The sequence below is a fragment of the Myodes glareolus genome, chromosome 8 (genome assembly GCF_982192425.1).
Source record: "Myodes glareolus chromosome 8, mMyoGla1.1, whole genome shotgun sequence".
In the NCBI taxonomy this organism is placed as follows: domain Eukaryota; kingdom Metazoa; phylum Chordata; class Mammalia; order Rodentia; family Cricetidae; genus Myodes; species Myodes glareolus.
The window spans coordinates 75,726,034-75,741,783 of record NC_142033.1 but is presented as its reverse complement, the minus strand read 5'-3'; the positions used below and the strand labels follow the sequence as shown (position 1 = coordinate 75,741,783).

At 43.2% G+C, this 15,750-nt stretch overlaps 1 protein-coding gene across 6 annotated transcripts in view; it reads right to left on the bottom strand.

Annotated features, from left to right (window-relative positions):
* The window catches only part of Sfi1 (SFI1 centrin binding protein), a 55,406-nt gene extending 40,239 nt beyond the window's left edge, over positions 1-15,167 (bottom strand). For 4 of the 6 annotated variants that reach the window (XR_007235056.3, XR_015002777.2, XM_048450005.3 and 1 more), the window contains exons 1-6: positions 15,023-15,167; positions 10,550-10,671; positions 10,123-10,293; positions 7,353-7,424; positions 5,176-5,286; positions 3,093-3,208 (exon numbers count right to left, since the gene is read on the bottom strand). Coding sequence is in view for 4 of the 6 variants with exons in the window: in XM_048450005.3 (XP_048305962.3) it covers positions 3,093-3,208; positions 5,176-5,286; positions 7,353-7,424; positions 10,123-10,293; positions 10,550-10,572 (493 nt within the window). In the remaining 2 variants the exon portion in view is untranslated. Of the gene's footprint in view, positions 1-3,092; positions 3,209-5,175; positions 5,287-7,352; positions 7,425-10,122; positions 10,294-10,549; positions 10,672-15,022 lie in introns of those variants that run through there. The other 2 variants (XM_048450007.3, XM_085692141.2) reach the window with 2 other exon arrangements.
* Between the last annotated feature and the right edge of the window lie 583 nt (positions 15,168-15,750).

The following is a 15,750-nucleotide window of genomic DNA, read 5'->3' as shown; positions in this document are numbered from 1 at the left end:
TTTTCTGTTTTGTTTTGTATTTTGGCTTGGCCTTATTTTTTAAGACGGAGTTTCTCAGTAAACTTGGATCTCATCTATTAAACTAGACTAGCTGGCCACAGGAATCCTCCTGCCTCCACTTCCCAGTGCTGGTTTGGGGGCAAGTCTGGCTTTTTATGTGAGCACTGAAGAATCACCCTCAGGTCCTCATGCTTGCTTTGCAAAGCAATTTACTGAGACCCATTTTCCCTAGCCTGGAAACACATACCTTTATCTCAGCACTAAGGAGGCAGAGCAGAGCTCTGTGAGTTCAAGGCCAGTCTCGTCTACAAAGCAAGTTCCAGGACAGGCTCCAAAGCTACAGAGAATCCCTGTCTCAAAAAAAAAAAAAAAAAAAAAACAACCCAGAAGCAGCCAGGTCCAGCACTCAAGAGGCAGAGGCAGGTGGATCTCTATGACCCACATCCCACATGCAGGGCAAAACATTCGATCATATAAAAACAAATATTTTAAAAAAGAACTTCCAACAGACACAAAAAAATATACAAAAATGCCGGTTAATCTAGGTTGTCAACTTAACTACAACTGGAATTAACTAAACCCAAATAGCTGGGCACACCCGTGAAAAACTTTTTTTGACTAAATCATGAGGTGGGAAGAATCACACTAAATTTGGGCACGCCTTCTGGTGGTGGCCTGCATAAAAGGACATGGAAATAGGAAGCCTTGGCTGTTTGCCTACTTGCCCTCACTCTCCTTGGCAACTTCATCTGTCCCCGAGATACTCCTTTGCTGGGGTTAGAACCTACATTTTCTGAATTCCAAATACAGACTGAAGACCAGCAGCTCTCTAGGAATCCCTGGGACTCGAGCACCACACTGAACAGCTGAGACATCCAGTCTTGTGAACTGAACAACTACCAGATCCTTGGCCTTCCCATCAAGAGACAATTATTGTCCTACTTGTTCCATGGCCTGTAAGCCACTCTCACAAATTCCTTTTAATGTATATAATATGTATCATTATGTATGAACATGATACATAATATACATATGTATATATACACATATTAGTTAATTCTATCAGTTCTGTTCCTTTAGAAAACCCTAACTAATACAATGATATAGACAGACAGATAGATGGATGATAGATATGTGTGCATATGTGGAAGTGCACATACATTAATAGTGAGAACAAGAAAAGGTACTATTATTAATTATTAGAGCAATGCAAAGTAAAACCAAAATAAAATATCTGAACTATCTATATAGATAACTCAGATAACTATTTGTAGGGATCAATTATTATTATTTCGTAGGAGGTTTTAGTTTCTTTTGTTTCTTTGAGGCATGGTTTCACTATATAGCCCTATCTGGCCTGAAATCACTATGTAGATTAGGTTACTCTAAGAACTCAGAGAGATTCACCCACCTCTCGAGTGCTGGTAGTAAAAGCACGTATGCTCAACTGGTTTTATTTTTTGAAACAGGAGCTGAATGTGCAACCACAGTCAGCTATCTGCTTGCTCCCTCGCCTCTCCAGTGCTGTGACTGCAGGCATGTACCAGCATAGCTGTCCCATTTCTAAAATAGACATTTGCGCTTCTGTATACAAAAATGACTCTGGATTTGTCATAATCATAGAATTGTACACCAAAAAGTAAAACTCTTACTGTATGAGAATTAGAAACAACAAAAACAAACCATTAGCTACTTACAGATTAAATACAGAAACTGTCTCATATTAAACTAAGAACCCAACATCCTGGGAAGAGGAGAGAAAGCTAGACAGGAAGGGTAACATTCATCACTTATTTAGTTATTTTTGTGACCTAGCTGAGGCTAGACTTGAACTTCCTATGTAGCCCCAACTAGTCCGAAATTTTCCATTTTCCTTCCTCCACCTCTTCAGTGTTGAGATTACAGGCAAGTATCAACACACCTGGCTTAGGAAGGTAACACTTCAAATGCACCTGAATCAAGGCTGGAGAAATGATTCCCCAGTTAAGAGAACTCTCAGGACTTCCAGAGGACCCAGGTTCAATTCCCAGTTTACAACTAACTGAAAGTCCAGTTCCAGGGGATCAAATGCTCTCTTCTGGCCTCTGCATGCACATGGCACAAAGACACATTTTAAAAAATTAATTAACTGGGTGGTGGTGGCACATGCCTTTAATCCAGCACTCAGGAGGCAGAGGCAGGCAAATCTCTGTGAATTTGAAGCCAACCTGGTCTATAAGAGGTAGTTTCAGGACAGCTAGGACTGTTACACAGGGAAATCCTGTCTCAAAAAAACCAATAATAATAATAATAAAACAATAAATGAAAATGGGCCTGAAACTTTTGGATCTCGAGGGAAGGTAAGAAGTGCATATTCGGTGTGGTCAAGGCTAGGGGGAGAGAACAGGGGAAACCGTGAATGTCACACCGAAGTGTTGCATTCATTAAGAGAGGTCAAGTGAAGTTGCAGGGTGGCATGGTCTAATCTTCCAAGAACTCTTTCAGCTACGTGTACAAGGACAACAGAGGAGTAAGTGCAAAGAGGTGATGAAGAAGTAACATCAGCAGAAGGTGAGGATCACTGCCAGGAAGTGGTCCCTTCAGAAGGCTCTCAGAACACCAGATAAATGCTTCTGAAGCATGAGGAACGGAACCAAACTAAGCAAGGCTTGTCATCTATAGGGAAAGGAGGAAGTTCAGGTCCACACTGCGGGGGTGCAGCTGTGCTGTGTTCAGTTTAAGCGCACCAGCAGGCCAGGTACAGTCTGCTCACATCTGCCCAACGAGCTTCAAGTAAACAAGCTACACCATACAGAGACACAGGATCTGACCATGATGGCAGGGGATTCAACTAGATCAAACTCTGTGAACAAGAAAGGAAGTCAAGGGCTGGAGAGATGGCTCAGTGGTTAAGAGCATTGCCTGCTCTTCCAAAGGTCCTGAGTTCAATTCCCAGCAACCACATGGTGGCTCACAACCATCTGTAATGAGGTCATGTGCCCTCTTCTGGCTTTCAGGCACACACGCAGAAAGAATACTGTATACACAACAAATAAATAAATAAATATTAAAAAAAAAAAAAGAAAGGAAGTCAAGTACGTTTTCTCTCTCACCAGAACTCTCCCCTCTCTCACCATGACGCTCGGCTCTGTGGAGCCCCTTCCTCATCTCCTGTCTCTGGTGAACGAAGGTCTTCCAGTTCTGGAACATCAGGTTGTATAAGTAGTATCTGAGGAGCCAAAATACAAAGGGTGCTTATGGTAAAACAAAGGAGCTCTACCCAGAAAATCCAGTCACTTTTATACTTAGGGGAGTGCTAGAAGGGGAAAACCTGTAGTTGATAAAGAATTGAGCAGCAGGGCCTGGAGAGATGGCTCAGAGGTTAAGAGCACGGGTCGCTGTTCCAGAGATCCTGAATTCAATTCCCAGCAACCACATGGTGGCTCACAACCACCTGTAATTCGATCAGGATCCCTCTTCTGGCATGCAGACAGACTACTGTACACATAATTAATAAATAAATAAATGTTAAAAAAAAAGAATTGAGCAGCAGACATTGGGGTCATTTGGAATGAGGATGTTACCTAGGATAAGCACATGGAAATCCTAAGTTATGAGCTGTTCTGACCCTTGACAGCAGGACCACTTTAAAATAATAACTGGAGCTAGAGAGATAGCTCCATGTTTAAGAACACTGGTTGCTTATCCAGAGGACCTGGGTTAGGCTTCCAGCACCAACATGGCTGGCAGCTCACATCACCTGTAAATCCAATTCCAGGGCCAACACCCACTTCTGGCTTCTGTGGGCATTTCATGTCCACAGTGCACATACATGCAGGCAAAGTCCCCATACACACAAAATAACAAAATGGCACCATCCCTCCTCTCTACAGCACAATGAATTTTTCCCCTTTGTGTTCCAGAGTGTAAGTTTTGAGATCCTATCTCAAAAAAACAAAACAAACAAAGAATTTAATTATTGTATTTATTGTATGTGTAGGGGAGTGTGGGTCACAGCAAAAGTGTGGGACACTGTTCAGGAAGGAGCTGGCTCTCTCCTTTGTGGGTTTTGGGAAGTCAACTTTGCTTACCAAGTAGCAGCAGTGCCTTTACCTGCTGAGTTATAGCACCTACCCTAAAAATAGGCATTTGATGTACTTTTTAACTTTCCCTCCATTTACTCTTTGCAATGTGAATGGCAAGGATTAAAAGGCTCTTCTTCCATTTTCTGGTTTTTAATTCTGTTTCGGTGCTAGGGACTAAACCCATGACCTTGTGCAGGCTAAGCACTTGCTCTCCCACTCAGCTCCCTGACTCAGCCTCTCTATTTCCCCAATGTCCCATGTGGGACACAACCTTTCTTGACCATAATCACTATGCCAGGACTAACTTTTTGTTTACTTTTTGTTTTTCTTTTTTATATACTTTTTTAATTTTTATTGATTTTTATTGAGCTCTACATTTTTCTCTGCTCTCTGCTCCTCTCCCTGCCTCTCTCTTCCCCTTCAACCCTCTCCCATGACCCCCATGCTCCCAATTTACTCAGGAAATCTTGTCTTTTTCTACTTCCCATGTAGATTAGATCTATGTAAATGTCTCTTAGTGTCCTTGTTGTCTAGGTTCTCTGGGACTGTGATTTGTAGGCTGATTTTCTTTATGTTTACAAACCACTTATGAGTGAGTACATGTGATAACTGTCTTTCTGTGTCTGCGTTACCTCACTCAAAATGATGTTTTCGCTCTATCCATTTTCCTGCAAAATTCAAGATGTCGTTATTTGTTTTTTTGTTTTTCAAGACAGGGTTTCTTTGTGTAGCCTGTCCTAAAGCTAGCTCTGTAGACCAGGCTGGCCCCAAACTCACAGAGATCCACCTGCCTCTGTCTCTACAGTGCTGGGATTAAAGGTGTGCACCACCACCACCCAGTTTAGAACTAATTATTTTAAAAAATAAACCTCTCAGATTTAAAAAACCTGGAAATAAGTAAATCTCACTTCCAGCATAGCTTTCTGACTCAGAGGAACACACACATGTGTGTGCATGAACAAGGACGTAACTGCATATAAGTATGGATTCACTCATTCCCAAAAGGATTTCTAAAGTCCAGGAAAAACCTAAAATTTAGCTCCTTTGGAAGAGACGCTGAGTAGCCAATGCAGTGTAAAATCTGTTTCAGCAAGGATAAGTGAAGAGATACCTGTAGTGGCAGTCAGCTCGAAGACAGAGTTTCCACTCCCTCTGGGAGACCCACCATTCTTCCTTCCATTCTCCAAAGACCTTCTGTAGTATTCTCCGCTCATGGAAAAACCTAGGGAGAAGGCAGAACATCAGAAAGCTGAGGGGAAGCGGCAGGGCTGAGGTCTCTGCCTGGGCAGCTTCACAGCGCCCTTACCTTCTCGGTTAAGACACCACAGCGTGGAAAGCAGCACACTTAGTCGCACCACCAGCTCAGTGCTACACACACTAGAACAGGACAATCAATTGCACCAAGGACTCCAATAGTTACAGACACTAAGAGAAAGTTGAAATCTTTACACACAATGAGGGAATCAAAACCACAATTTTGGGGAGTAGGTGTCATGACCCAGCAGACAAAGCCACAAGCTGAGGACTTAAGCTTGATCTCAGCACCATGAAAGGTAGAGAGAAGTGACCCCACAAAGTGACCTCTATACATGTATTGTGGCATATGCACACCCCACACACCATATACAAACACAATAATAAAAACTAAAACCTATTATAATTTTCAGCACTTTAAATAAGAAATTCTTTATTCCCTCTTAACTACGTAAGGAGAGGTGTTGCAGTGTTGGTTGTAGAGACTGAACTCAAGCCCTGGGGCTTGACAGCAAGCACTGTTTTCAAGACAGGCTCCCTACAAAGCCATGGCTGTCCTGAATCTCACTCTGTAGACCAGGCTGGCCTCAAACTCAGAGATCCTCCTGCCTCTGCCTCCTGAGTGCTGGGATTAAAGGCGTGTGCCACCACTCCAGGCACAGCAAGCACCTTTGCCCTCCGAGCCATCTCCCAGGCCATGTTTTGTTTTCCTTAAACACAGTTAACCTTGGCCTTAAACTCCTAATTCTCCTGGCTTAACCTGCCAAATGCTGGGGTTATAGATATGTGCACCATGCCCAGTTCTAAAACATGTTTCTAGTTCAAAAAGTGGTAATTACGGGCTGGAGAGATGGCTCAGAGGTTAAGAACATTGCCTGCTCTTCCAAAGGTCTTGAGTTCAATTCCCAGCAACCACATGGTGGCTCACAACCATCTGAAATGAGGTCTGGTGCCCTCTTCTGGCCTTCAGGCACACACAGAATATTGTATACATAATAAATAAATAAATATTTTTTTAAAAAAGTGGTAATTACATTTCATTTATAGAAGGTTACAGAAACAAAGCAAACCAGTGAGTACTTAATGGGAACACAGATGCTAATTTAATTGAAATCTGGAAAGGACAATTATAACTACAGCAAGTGTTAAGAGAAAATAAAGAAACTAAAGTATTGAGAAAGAAAATACCTACAGGGCAGTGGTGGCGTATACCTTTAATCTCAGCACTTGGAAGGTAGAGGCAGGTGGATCTTGTGAGTTTAAGGCCAGCCTGGTCTACAGAGTGAGTTCCAGGAAAAGCAGGGCTATACAGAGAAATTCTGTCACCAAAAACAACAGCAACAACAACAAAAAGGCCAGCTATGGTGGTAAGTACTTTGTAGACCAGGCTGGTCTGAAACTCACAGAGAACCACCTGCCTCTGCCTCCCAAGTGCTGGGATTAAAAGCATGCGCCACCGCCACCCGGCTGACCCTATCTTTAAAAGAAAAAAAAAAGATTAGCCAGGTGGTGGTGGCGCATGCCTTTAATCCCAGTATTTGGGAGGCAGAGGCAAGGGGATTTCTGAGTTTGAGGCCAGTCTAATCTACAAAGCGAGTTCCAGGACAGCCAGAACTGTTACACAGAAAAACCCTGTCTCAAAAAAACATAAATAAATAAATAAAAAAAATTACACACACAGAGAGAGAGAGAGAGAGAGAGAGAGAGAGAGAGAGAGAGGATGATGACAATGTTGATGAGGTAAGGGAGAAGAGATATAATTATATTTTAATTGACAATTTTTGTTTTGGGGGTTTGTTTCTTTTTTGCGGGGGGGGGGGGTCGAGACAGGGTTTGTCTGTAGCTTTGGAGTCTGTCCTGAAACTCACTCTGTAGACCAGGCTGGCCTCGAACTCACAGAGATCCAACTGCCTCTGCCTCCCAAGCACTGGGATTAAAGGCGTGCGCCATCACCACCCGGCCAAAAATTTTTTAAATAAAGTAACAGAAACAGAAGAATCCCAACAGCAGTTCACTTTCCTAAGCTAACAATACCTGGCTCTGGAGGGAGTGACTCTTCCAAAAGTTATTCGAATCCACAAATACAAGAACTTTCTGGCCACACATCTGAAAGAAAAGAAAGACACACCCATCTGAACACTCGACCTAGCTAACAGGAGTTTTCTGGAAAAGAGATGGAATCTTTAAGGTGTCAAGGAGAGGGACCACAGTCTGCATCATATCTAATGTCTATAATCATATCTATATTATATAATCATAATCTATAATCATATCATAGCTAATCTTACATCAAACAGAAATGGTTTGTAAAACTAAAATTAACCTTGGTGTTGGTAGTGCATTCCTTTGATCCCAGCACTGGGGAGGTAGAGGCAGGCAGATCTCTGAGTTCGAGGCCAGCCTGGTCTACAAGGTTGTAGAACAGCCAAAGCTACACAGAGAAACCTTGTCTCGAAAAACAAAACAAAATACTACTATCAAGAAATTGTGGGGCTGGAGAGATGGCTCAGAGGTTAAGAGCATTGCCTGCTCTTCCAAAGGTCCTGAGTTCAATTCCCAGCAACCACATGGTGGCTCACAACCATCTGTAATGGGATCTGGTGCCCTCTTCTGGCCTTCAGGCATACACGCAGACAGAATATTGTATACATAATAAATAAATAAGTATTTTTTAAAAAGAAAGAAAAGAAATTGTTTGTAAACACTTTCCTTGGGCTGGAGAGATGGCTCAGTGGTTAAGAGCACTGGCTGCTCTTCCAAAGGTCCTGAGTTCAATTCCCAGCAACCACATGGTGGTTCACAACCATCTGTAATGAAATCTGGTGCCCTCCTCTGGCGTGCGGGCATACATGGAGGCAGAATGTTGTATACATAATAAATAAGTAAATCTTAAAAAAAAATAAATAAACACTTTCCTTTTGACTTCAGGGTTTTGCTTTATTATATAGCTCAGGCTGGCCTGGAATTCACAGAAACCCACATTTTTCTGCCTCCTACGTGCTAAGATTAAAAGCATTCCGTATCTTACCACTCAAGTTCATGTTTTTTTATTTTACAAGTCCAGTAAAGAAAATGTATGAATAAGGAAAGTTTGGCCTTTACCCATTTCTACAGTCATCTTCCCCGACAACGCTGTGTGTGTGTTTGTGCATCATTTTCCCCAATGGAGCCATCTCCTCCCCACCCCTTGTGTGTGTGAATGGTACCCAAGGCCTCTCGCAGTTGAAGCAGGCACTATATCACTAACTTGCAAACCCAGACACTTTATTTCTTTAAAGACAGGCATTGCTGTAATAAAACTCAGAGAGTCTAAGTCTCAAAGGTTGCAGAGAGTTGAATCCTACACAGTTTAACAGGCACCAAGATTAGCAGAAGGACTTTTTTTCTGTGCCCAACTATGGGAGCTTAGACCCATGATGCGGGAGAATTGTCTGTATTCTGTCAATCATATTTTAATAAAACGCTGATTGGCCAGGCAGGCAGTATAGGCGGGAAAACCAGGCAGGAAGTAGAGGTGATGCAATGAGAACAGGAGAATTCTGGGAAGCAGAGAGGTTCCTCCGCCAGTCCTGTGCAGACCACTGAAGAGGCAGCATGTAACCTGCCCTGCTGAGAAAGGTACGGAGCCATGTGCTAACATAGATAAGGATAATGGGGTAACATAAGTTATAAGAGTTAACAAGAAGCCTGACCTAATGAGCCAATCAGTTTATAACCTTATGGAGTCCTGTGTGTGATTTCTCTTTGGGATTTGCCGGCTGTGTGGTACTTGGCGGGACAGATACCCCAACAAGCCGGCCCCCTCAAGCTACAGACCCAGCAATAGCAGAACTCAACACAAGGGCATATAAACATTATCTTTTTAGAATCCCATAGAATTGTTTCTTTTTATCCTGTGGACAAAGAGAAGACTCACACTGAAGCACATGCCCTGTTTTCCTTTGTCATTATCTTAGAAAACTTAGAAGGACAGTTTTTGGGTTTTTTTTTTTTTGACAGATGTCACTTATCACCCAGAATAGCTTTGACCTGCCATATTCTTGCTTTATCTGCCACATGGCTGGGATCACAGGCCTGTGTTATCATTCCTAACTCACTTTAAACAAGACGACACAAAGCACCTTTCAATACAAAGTATTTTGTCGAAGAGGTGGAGACATCAGATTTGGGAGGAATAACTCTTTTCTCATTTTTCTTCCTGTTTAAGATTCCTGGCAAAGATCCACGTACCTGGCCTTTCCCGAACACTGTGTGAGGAGCAGTGATCACTCAGTGCTCTCTATGCAAACCCCTGTGCAACGCTGTGCCACTGCCAGTCATCAACTTAGGATGTCTGCCATCCCGTGACTGTGCTAAAAGCACAGGGCCTGCTGCTCACACGCTCACTTGCACACTCGCACGCACTCATTCTTTTCAATCTCTGGGCTCAGCTTGAAACCCTCTTCTTCCTATCTTTGGTCTGGCTAAGTCTTACACGATTCTTAAGAACTCAGCTAATTGTATAAGTCACAACTGGAGGCCATAGACAAAAACTTGATGATGCAGACTGTATTTGCAGTTTCCTAAATATTCTTTTTTTTTTTTCAAGACAGTCTCGAGCTATGTGATGTGACCCTGGTTGGTTGGCCTGGAGAGTAGAACAGGCTACTCTCAGACTCACAGATGTCTGTCTGCCTCTGCTTCCTGAGTGCTTGGATTAATGTCAAGCACCATCAAAGGTGGCCCTAAATATTCTTTTTAATCTGACTATTCCACTCTGAAGATACCTTCTTTTGGGGGAAGAAAGGGAAACAAAAAGTCGCACCTGCTGCGCAGTTCTCTTAATTGGTGTTGAACCCAATTTTGTGAGGACTGAGAATACAGAGGATGACGGCTTCTAGGTAACTCTTTCTGGACCGCAGAGAGGGCAGCAGACTTTTTGAGGGGCAGTGCCTTCGGAGAACAAGGATTCTTAACCACACCACCCCTAAAAGACCTTAAATTTGAACAGAGAGAAAAAGAAAGAAAAAAATCTCTTCATATAATATATTAACACTCAACAAAGCTCTGTCGTTAAGTTCATAGAGACAGATGCTAACTATGCTCAAACAGAAAGCACCACCACCCTACTGAAACATCATACTTTATAATCAAACCTTGTATTTCCAACATTAGCCAGGTGTGTTGGCACATGCCCATGACCCCAGCAGTTGAACCATAACTTCAGCTGACATTTTTACCCTATCACGTACCTGGAGTCAATCTTCTTCTCCATTCTCTGCTGAACCCTTCTGATGGAAATTCAACCAGCGGTTGATATGTATGTTTGTAACTAAATTACTGATGAACAAAAGCCTTTGTCTTCCTCTCATAACTGCAGGAAAGGGAAAGAAGGGAGTAAATCGTTTGCACACTCCCGGGGGTCACACTTGTAAATAGCTGTCTGCCAACTCTGAGGTCTTTGCCCCTCTACTTCTTAATTCAATACTAGACATGGAAAGTCTCTTACGGGCCTAGTTAGGCTTGTTAGTGCTATGGTGAAGCACCATGACCAAAGCAGCTTGAGAAGGAAAGGCTTGTTCATCCTCGAAGGCAGTCAGAACAGAAACTCAAACAGGGCAGGAACCTGGAAATAGGAGCTGATGTAGAGGTCATGGAAGGGTATGGCTTACTGGCTTACTCATCATGACTCTTTTTTTTTTTTTTTTTTTTGGTTTTTTTGAGCCAGGGTTTCCCTCTTGTAACAGCTCTGGCTGTCCTGGAACTCACTCTGTAGACCAGGCTGGCCTTGAACTCACAGAGATCTGCTGGCCTCTGCCTCTCAAGTGCTGGAATTAAAGGCAGGCATGTGCTGCCAACATTGCCCAACTTCATCATGGCTTTTTTATAGAACCTAGGACCACCAGGCTAGGGATGACCCCACTCCCAATGGGCTGGGACTCCCAGATCACTACCAATCATGAAATACCCCATAGTTGTGCAGTGGTGGTGCACACCTTAATCTCAGCACTCAGGAGACAGAGGCAGGAGGACCTCTGTGAGTTTGAGGCCAGCCTGGTCTACAGTGCAAGTTCCAGGACAACCAAGGTTACACATAGAAGCAGTGCCTTAAAAAAAGAAAGAAGGAAAAGGTTTTGTCTATGCTAAGAACAGTGGTGAAAATCTTCAAATTCCAGCACTCATAAGTTAGAGGCAGGTGGATTTCTGTGGGTTCAAGGCCAGGCTGGTTTACAAGCTGAGTTCCAAGACAGTCAAGGCTACAGAGGAAAACTCTGTCTCAAAAAGAAAACAGTTACTCTGGGTTCAGCAAGGGAACTTGCTGCTAACCTAACCCCTGAATTGATTCACAGAGGGTAGAAGATGAAAAATGGCTCTTGAAAGTTGTAATTGCTGGGTGGTGGTGCACACCTTAAATACCAGCACTCAGGAGGCTGAGGCACGTGGATCTCTGAGTTCGAGGCCAGCCAGATCTACAGAGTGATTTCCAGAATAGACAAGGCTACACAGAGAAACCCTATCATGAGAAGAAAAAATAAAAAAAAAAAGGAATTTGTCCTCTATAATTGGTATTCTTGTGGAGAACCTGGGTCTGGTTCCCACATGGTAAGCAACAAACATCTGTAATTGCAGTTTTCAGGGGAGTTGATGTCCTAGTCAGTCTCCAGAGAGCACCAGGAACAGAGGCACAATCATACATGCACGCAAAATGCTCCTACTCATAGAAAATAAAAAATAAATCTATTAAAGAAAAAAGAAAGATGTCCTCTATCCTTCATGCTTATAGGATGCCCACACAAATATAGACACACACAGAGACACAGACACTAATAATGAAAAGAGCCCACCACCACAAGCGTTTGTAATTCGTTTTGGTGGTGGTGAAGTACATAAATATCTCTGACAGTGAAAGCACAAAGCCAACTGAAGCTCTACAGCTTCCTTCCCAAGCAGCTACTCTAAATGGTTAGAAGTGGACTGTCTTGGGTCTGGTTGATTTTGATGTAATGTTTTCTAAATTGCTTTTTTGACAGTAAATTTTTGTTGTTATTATTGTTGTTTTATTTTCTGAAACAGGGTCTCACTATGTAAGCCTAGCTACCCCGGAACTGGCTATACAGATCAGGCTGGCCTCAAACCCTCAAACCTCCCTCCCTCTGTCTCCTGAATGCTGGGATTAACGGCATGTGTCATCACACCTGGCTATAATACACTTTAAACTTAAAAAAAAAAAAAAAGCAAGCTATAACACGCTCATTCTTCCAGTGTCTTCAATTTTCCTTCACAATTAGATCATTAGCAGTCAAGAGCCTTAGTTTTCCCAGATTAATTTTTTGGTTGTCAATGTTACTATAAGAATCTTTATGCGGTTTAAATTTTTTTATTTTTAAAAATTACATTTATTTATTTATTTGCTTGTTTGTTTATTTGTGTCTGGAGGCTAGGGAACACCAAGGATTTCTGGCAATTCCAAAATCTAAGAGAAAGTGTAGAAGAGATCTTCCCTAAACCTTCTGACAGAGGATGCCTCCTTAACTTCATATTTCTGGTCTCCAGAGCTGTGAGGAACAAGAGTGGTATTGTTTGAAATTACCAACTTGGTGGCAGCTGGTTACAAAACTATAGGAAACAAATATAAGCAATAAGACTAAGAGGTAAGACAATACACAGTGGAGGCAAGCAGACAGAGTGAACGTGACGTCTACTTAACGACTATGATGTACTTATAATGATAGTCTAAAATCATCATCATAATTAAGACCACACAGTTCAAGGAAAATAAGTAATAAATAAATTGTAAAAGATCATATCCATGCCAGGTGAACTTCTGAGTGATGTGAGGACTGGAGATGGTTTTTATAGTGCTCTCCTGCCATGAAAAGAGCTCTAGGTTCAATCAGCAGAAGGGAATAAAACTGAGCAGGGTGCCACACAGCTGTAATCCAGAGAAAGGAGGGGCTCCGCAAGCTTTCCTCTTTTTAAAGTTTTATTTATAACCAGGTGGTTATATACACCAGCACTCGGGAGGTAGAGGCAGGAGGATCTCTGTGAGTTTGAGGCTAACCTGGTCTACAGAGCTAGTTCCAGGACAGTTAGGGCTACACAGAGATAAACCTGTCTATACCCCCCCCACCCAGAAAAAAAATCACAACATTTATTTATTCTGTGAAAATGAATGCTGTGTGTGCAGGTATGTCCATGCACCACCTGAGTCCCTAGTTACCTTGGCGGTCACAAGAGGATGTCAGATTCCCTGGAACTGGAGATCTGGAATGAGATCTGGTGCCCTCTTCTGACCAGCAGGCAGAATATTGTACACATAATAAATAAATAAACAAGTAAATAAATAAAAAAGAACAAGTGTTCTTAAGTGCTGAGCCCCAAATCATTGCAAGTTTGAAGCCAACATGCAACAAGACCCTGTCTCAAAACAAACAAATAAACAAATAAATACATCTCTGGGACTGGGTTGGGCGGTGGTGGCACACGCCTTTACTCCCAGGACTCAGGAGTCAGAAGCAGGTATAGTTCTGTGAGCTCGAGGCTAGCCTGATCTACAGAACAAGTTCCAGGACAATCAAGGCTACACTGAGAAACCCCGTCTCAAAAAAAAAAAAAAAAAAAAAAGGCACTGAAGGGATGGCTCAGAGGTTAAGAGCACTGGGTGCTCTTCCAGAGGTCCTGAGTTCAATTCTCAATAACCATATGGTGGCTCACAACCATCTATCATGAAATAGATGCCCTCTTCTGCCACACAGGCATACATGCAGGCAGAACACTGTATGTAAAATAAATCTTAAAAAAAAAAAAACCCTAAATACAAAAATTTGTTTCTAAGTTGAAATATACATGATGTTATTTATTAACATGATATATAATGTTAATGATATGTTAATGATATATATAATTAACGGCATTAGCGGTTAATTAAAATGTTAATTTTAATGTTTTTAAAACCATGATAATGTGAGATACACATACACTTAGCTACAATATTGTACAATTTAAAAAAAATAAAAGATCCTTTTTTTAAAAAAAAAAAAAAGACATTTGTATATCAAGCACCTGAGTGAGTTCCAAATACTGCTTCCAGGAAGCCTTCCCATCAAATCCTACTTGCTCAACACTTGGTAATTACCACACAATCTAAGGGACGCGGACCACAGCGCAGGTTCCATGAACCACCCACTTTAACACCGTCACCTCAGCAGGTGCTTACTGTCCTTTTCCAGGTGGGTGCTCAAGGTCATTGGTTAACAGGTGGTAGAGCTGCCACTGGCGTTCAAACCTCTATACACTTTCACGAACTACACCAAATGAGGACCTGCGGTACAAACGTAACGTGGGTCCAGCTCTCGGCTCGGTCACTTGAGATCAGTGCACACAACGAGCCCCTCGCCCAGGCACAGCCCTGAATCGAATCTGGATCTGCTCTGGCTAGTAAGCTTCCTTAGGGCGGGAGAATCACCCTGAGGCGCTCCCCAACAAGGAGAGGAGGATGCAGAGGGCCTGCAAAGGCAGCGCGAGCGGACTCCGAACAACCTCACGCACGCTCCGCTCGCACTTCCACGCACGGACCGAAGCCTTGTGGGTAGGCAGCATCTCCGGCACTTGAACAGGAGAAAGAGCCGTAACAGGGCCCAGCTCCTAGGCACCCGAGCTCTGCAGGCTTTAAAGCAGGGAGACGAGCCATTCGAGGGCTCGGGGCGCAAGGCCTGGCCTCGTACCTGAGGGAGCCGACTCCTCAGCGGACGCCTGGAAGAAGTTGAGGGCAAGGCCAGAGGCCCAGGGTTTCGCGCCCTGCGCCGGCGCCCCGCCCTCTGTCTCCACGGCAACGCGGCCCGCGCCGGAAGCTGCTCTTTAGTGTTTAGTGCGCGCTGCTTCCCCGGGAACTGAAGCCTCTGGCTTCTCTGTGAACTCGGCTTCCGACCGGGCTCTTTGCCGGAAGTACAGACGCTTCTTGGCTGCGGGTCTCCAGTAACGCTTGCTGCATGAATTGGCGTGGGACAGACAGGAGTCAGACATAGGCATGGTGGCGCGCACGTCGGTAATCTCAGCATCAGATCGGCCAATTAGTGCTGTATCTTTAAAGACATAACTTTGAGAAAAAACTGGGAGATTTCATATTAAAAACAAGGAAAACTGACAATTGGTTGGGTGTGTGACGATTAGAACCAAGGGGCGGGAGACATAACTCAGAAGTTAAGAGCACTTTTTGCTCATCCAGCGTCCACATGGTGGCTTATTCCAAGTCGCGCTCTCTTTTGACCCATATGCAGGGGAAGCACTCATACACACAAAAAAAGTTTAAACTCAAGTAATACTTCCCTCCCCCTTTTTACAAATGGTGACTTTGTAGTTCAGAGTATTTAAAACAATTTATTGGTGGCAACCATGATGAGAGGCTGAGGCAGGAGAATCACTGCAGTTTCAAAACAATCGTGCCTATTTAGTG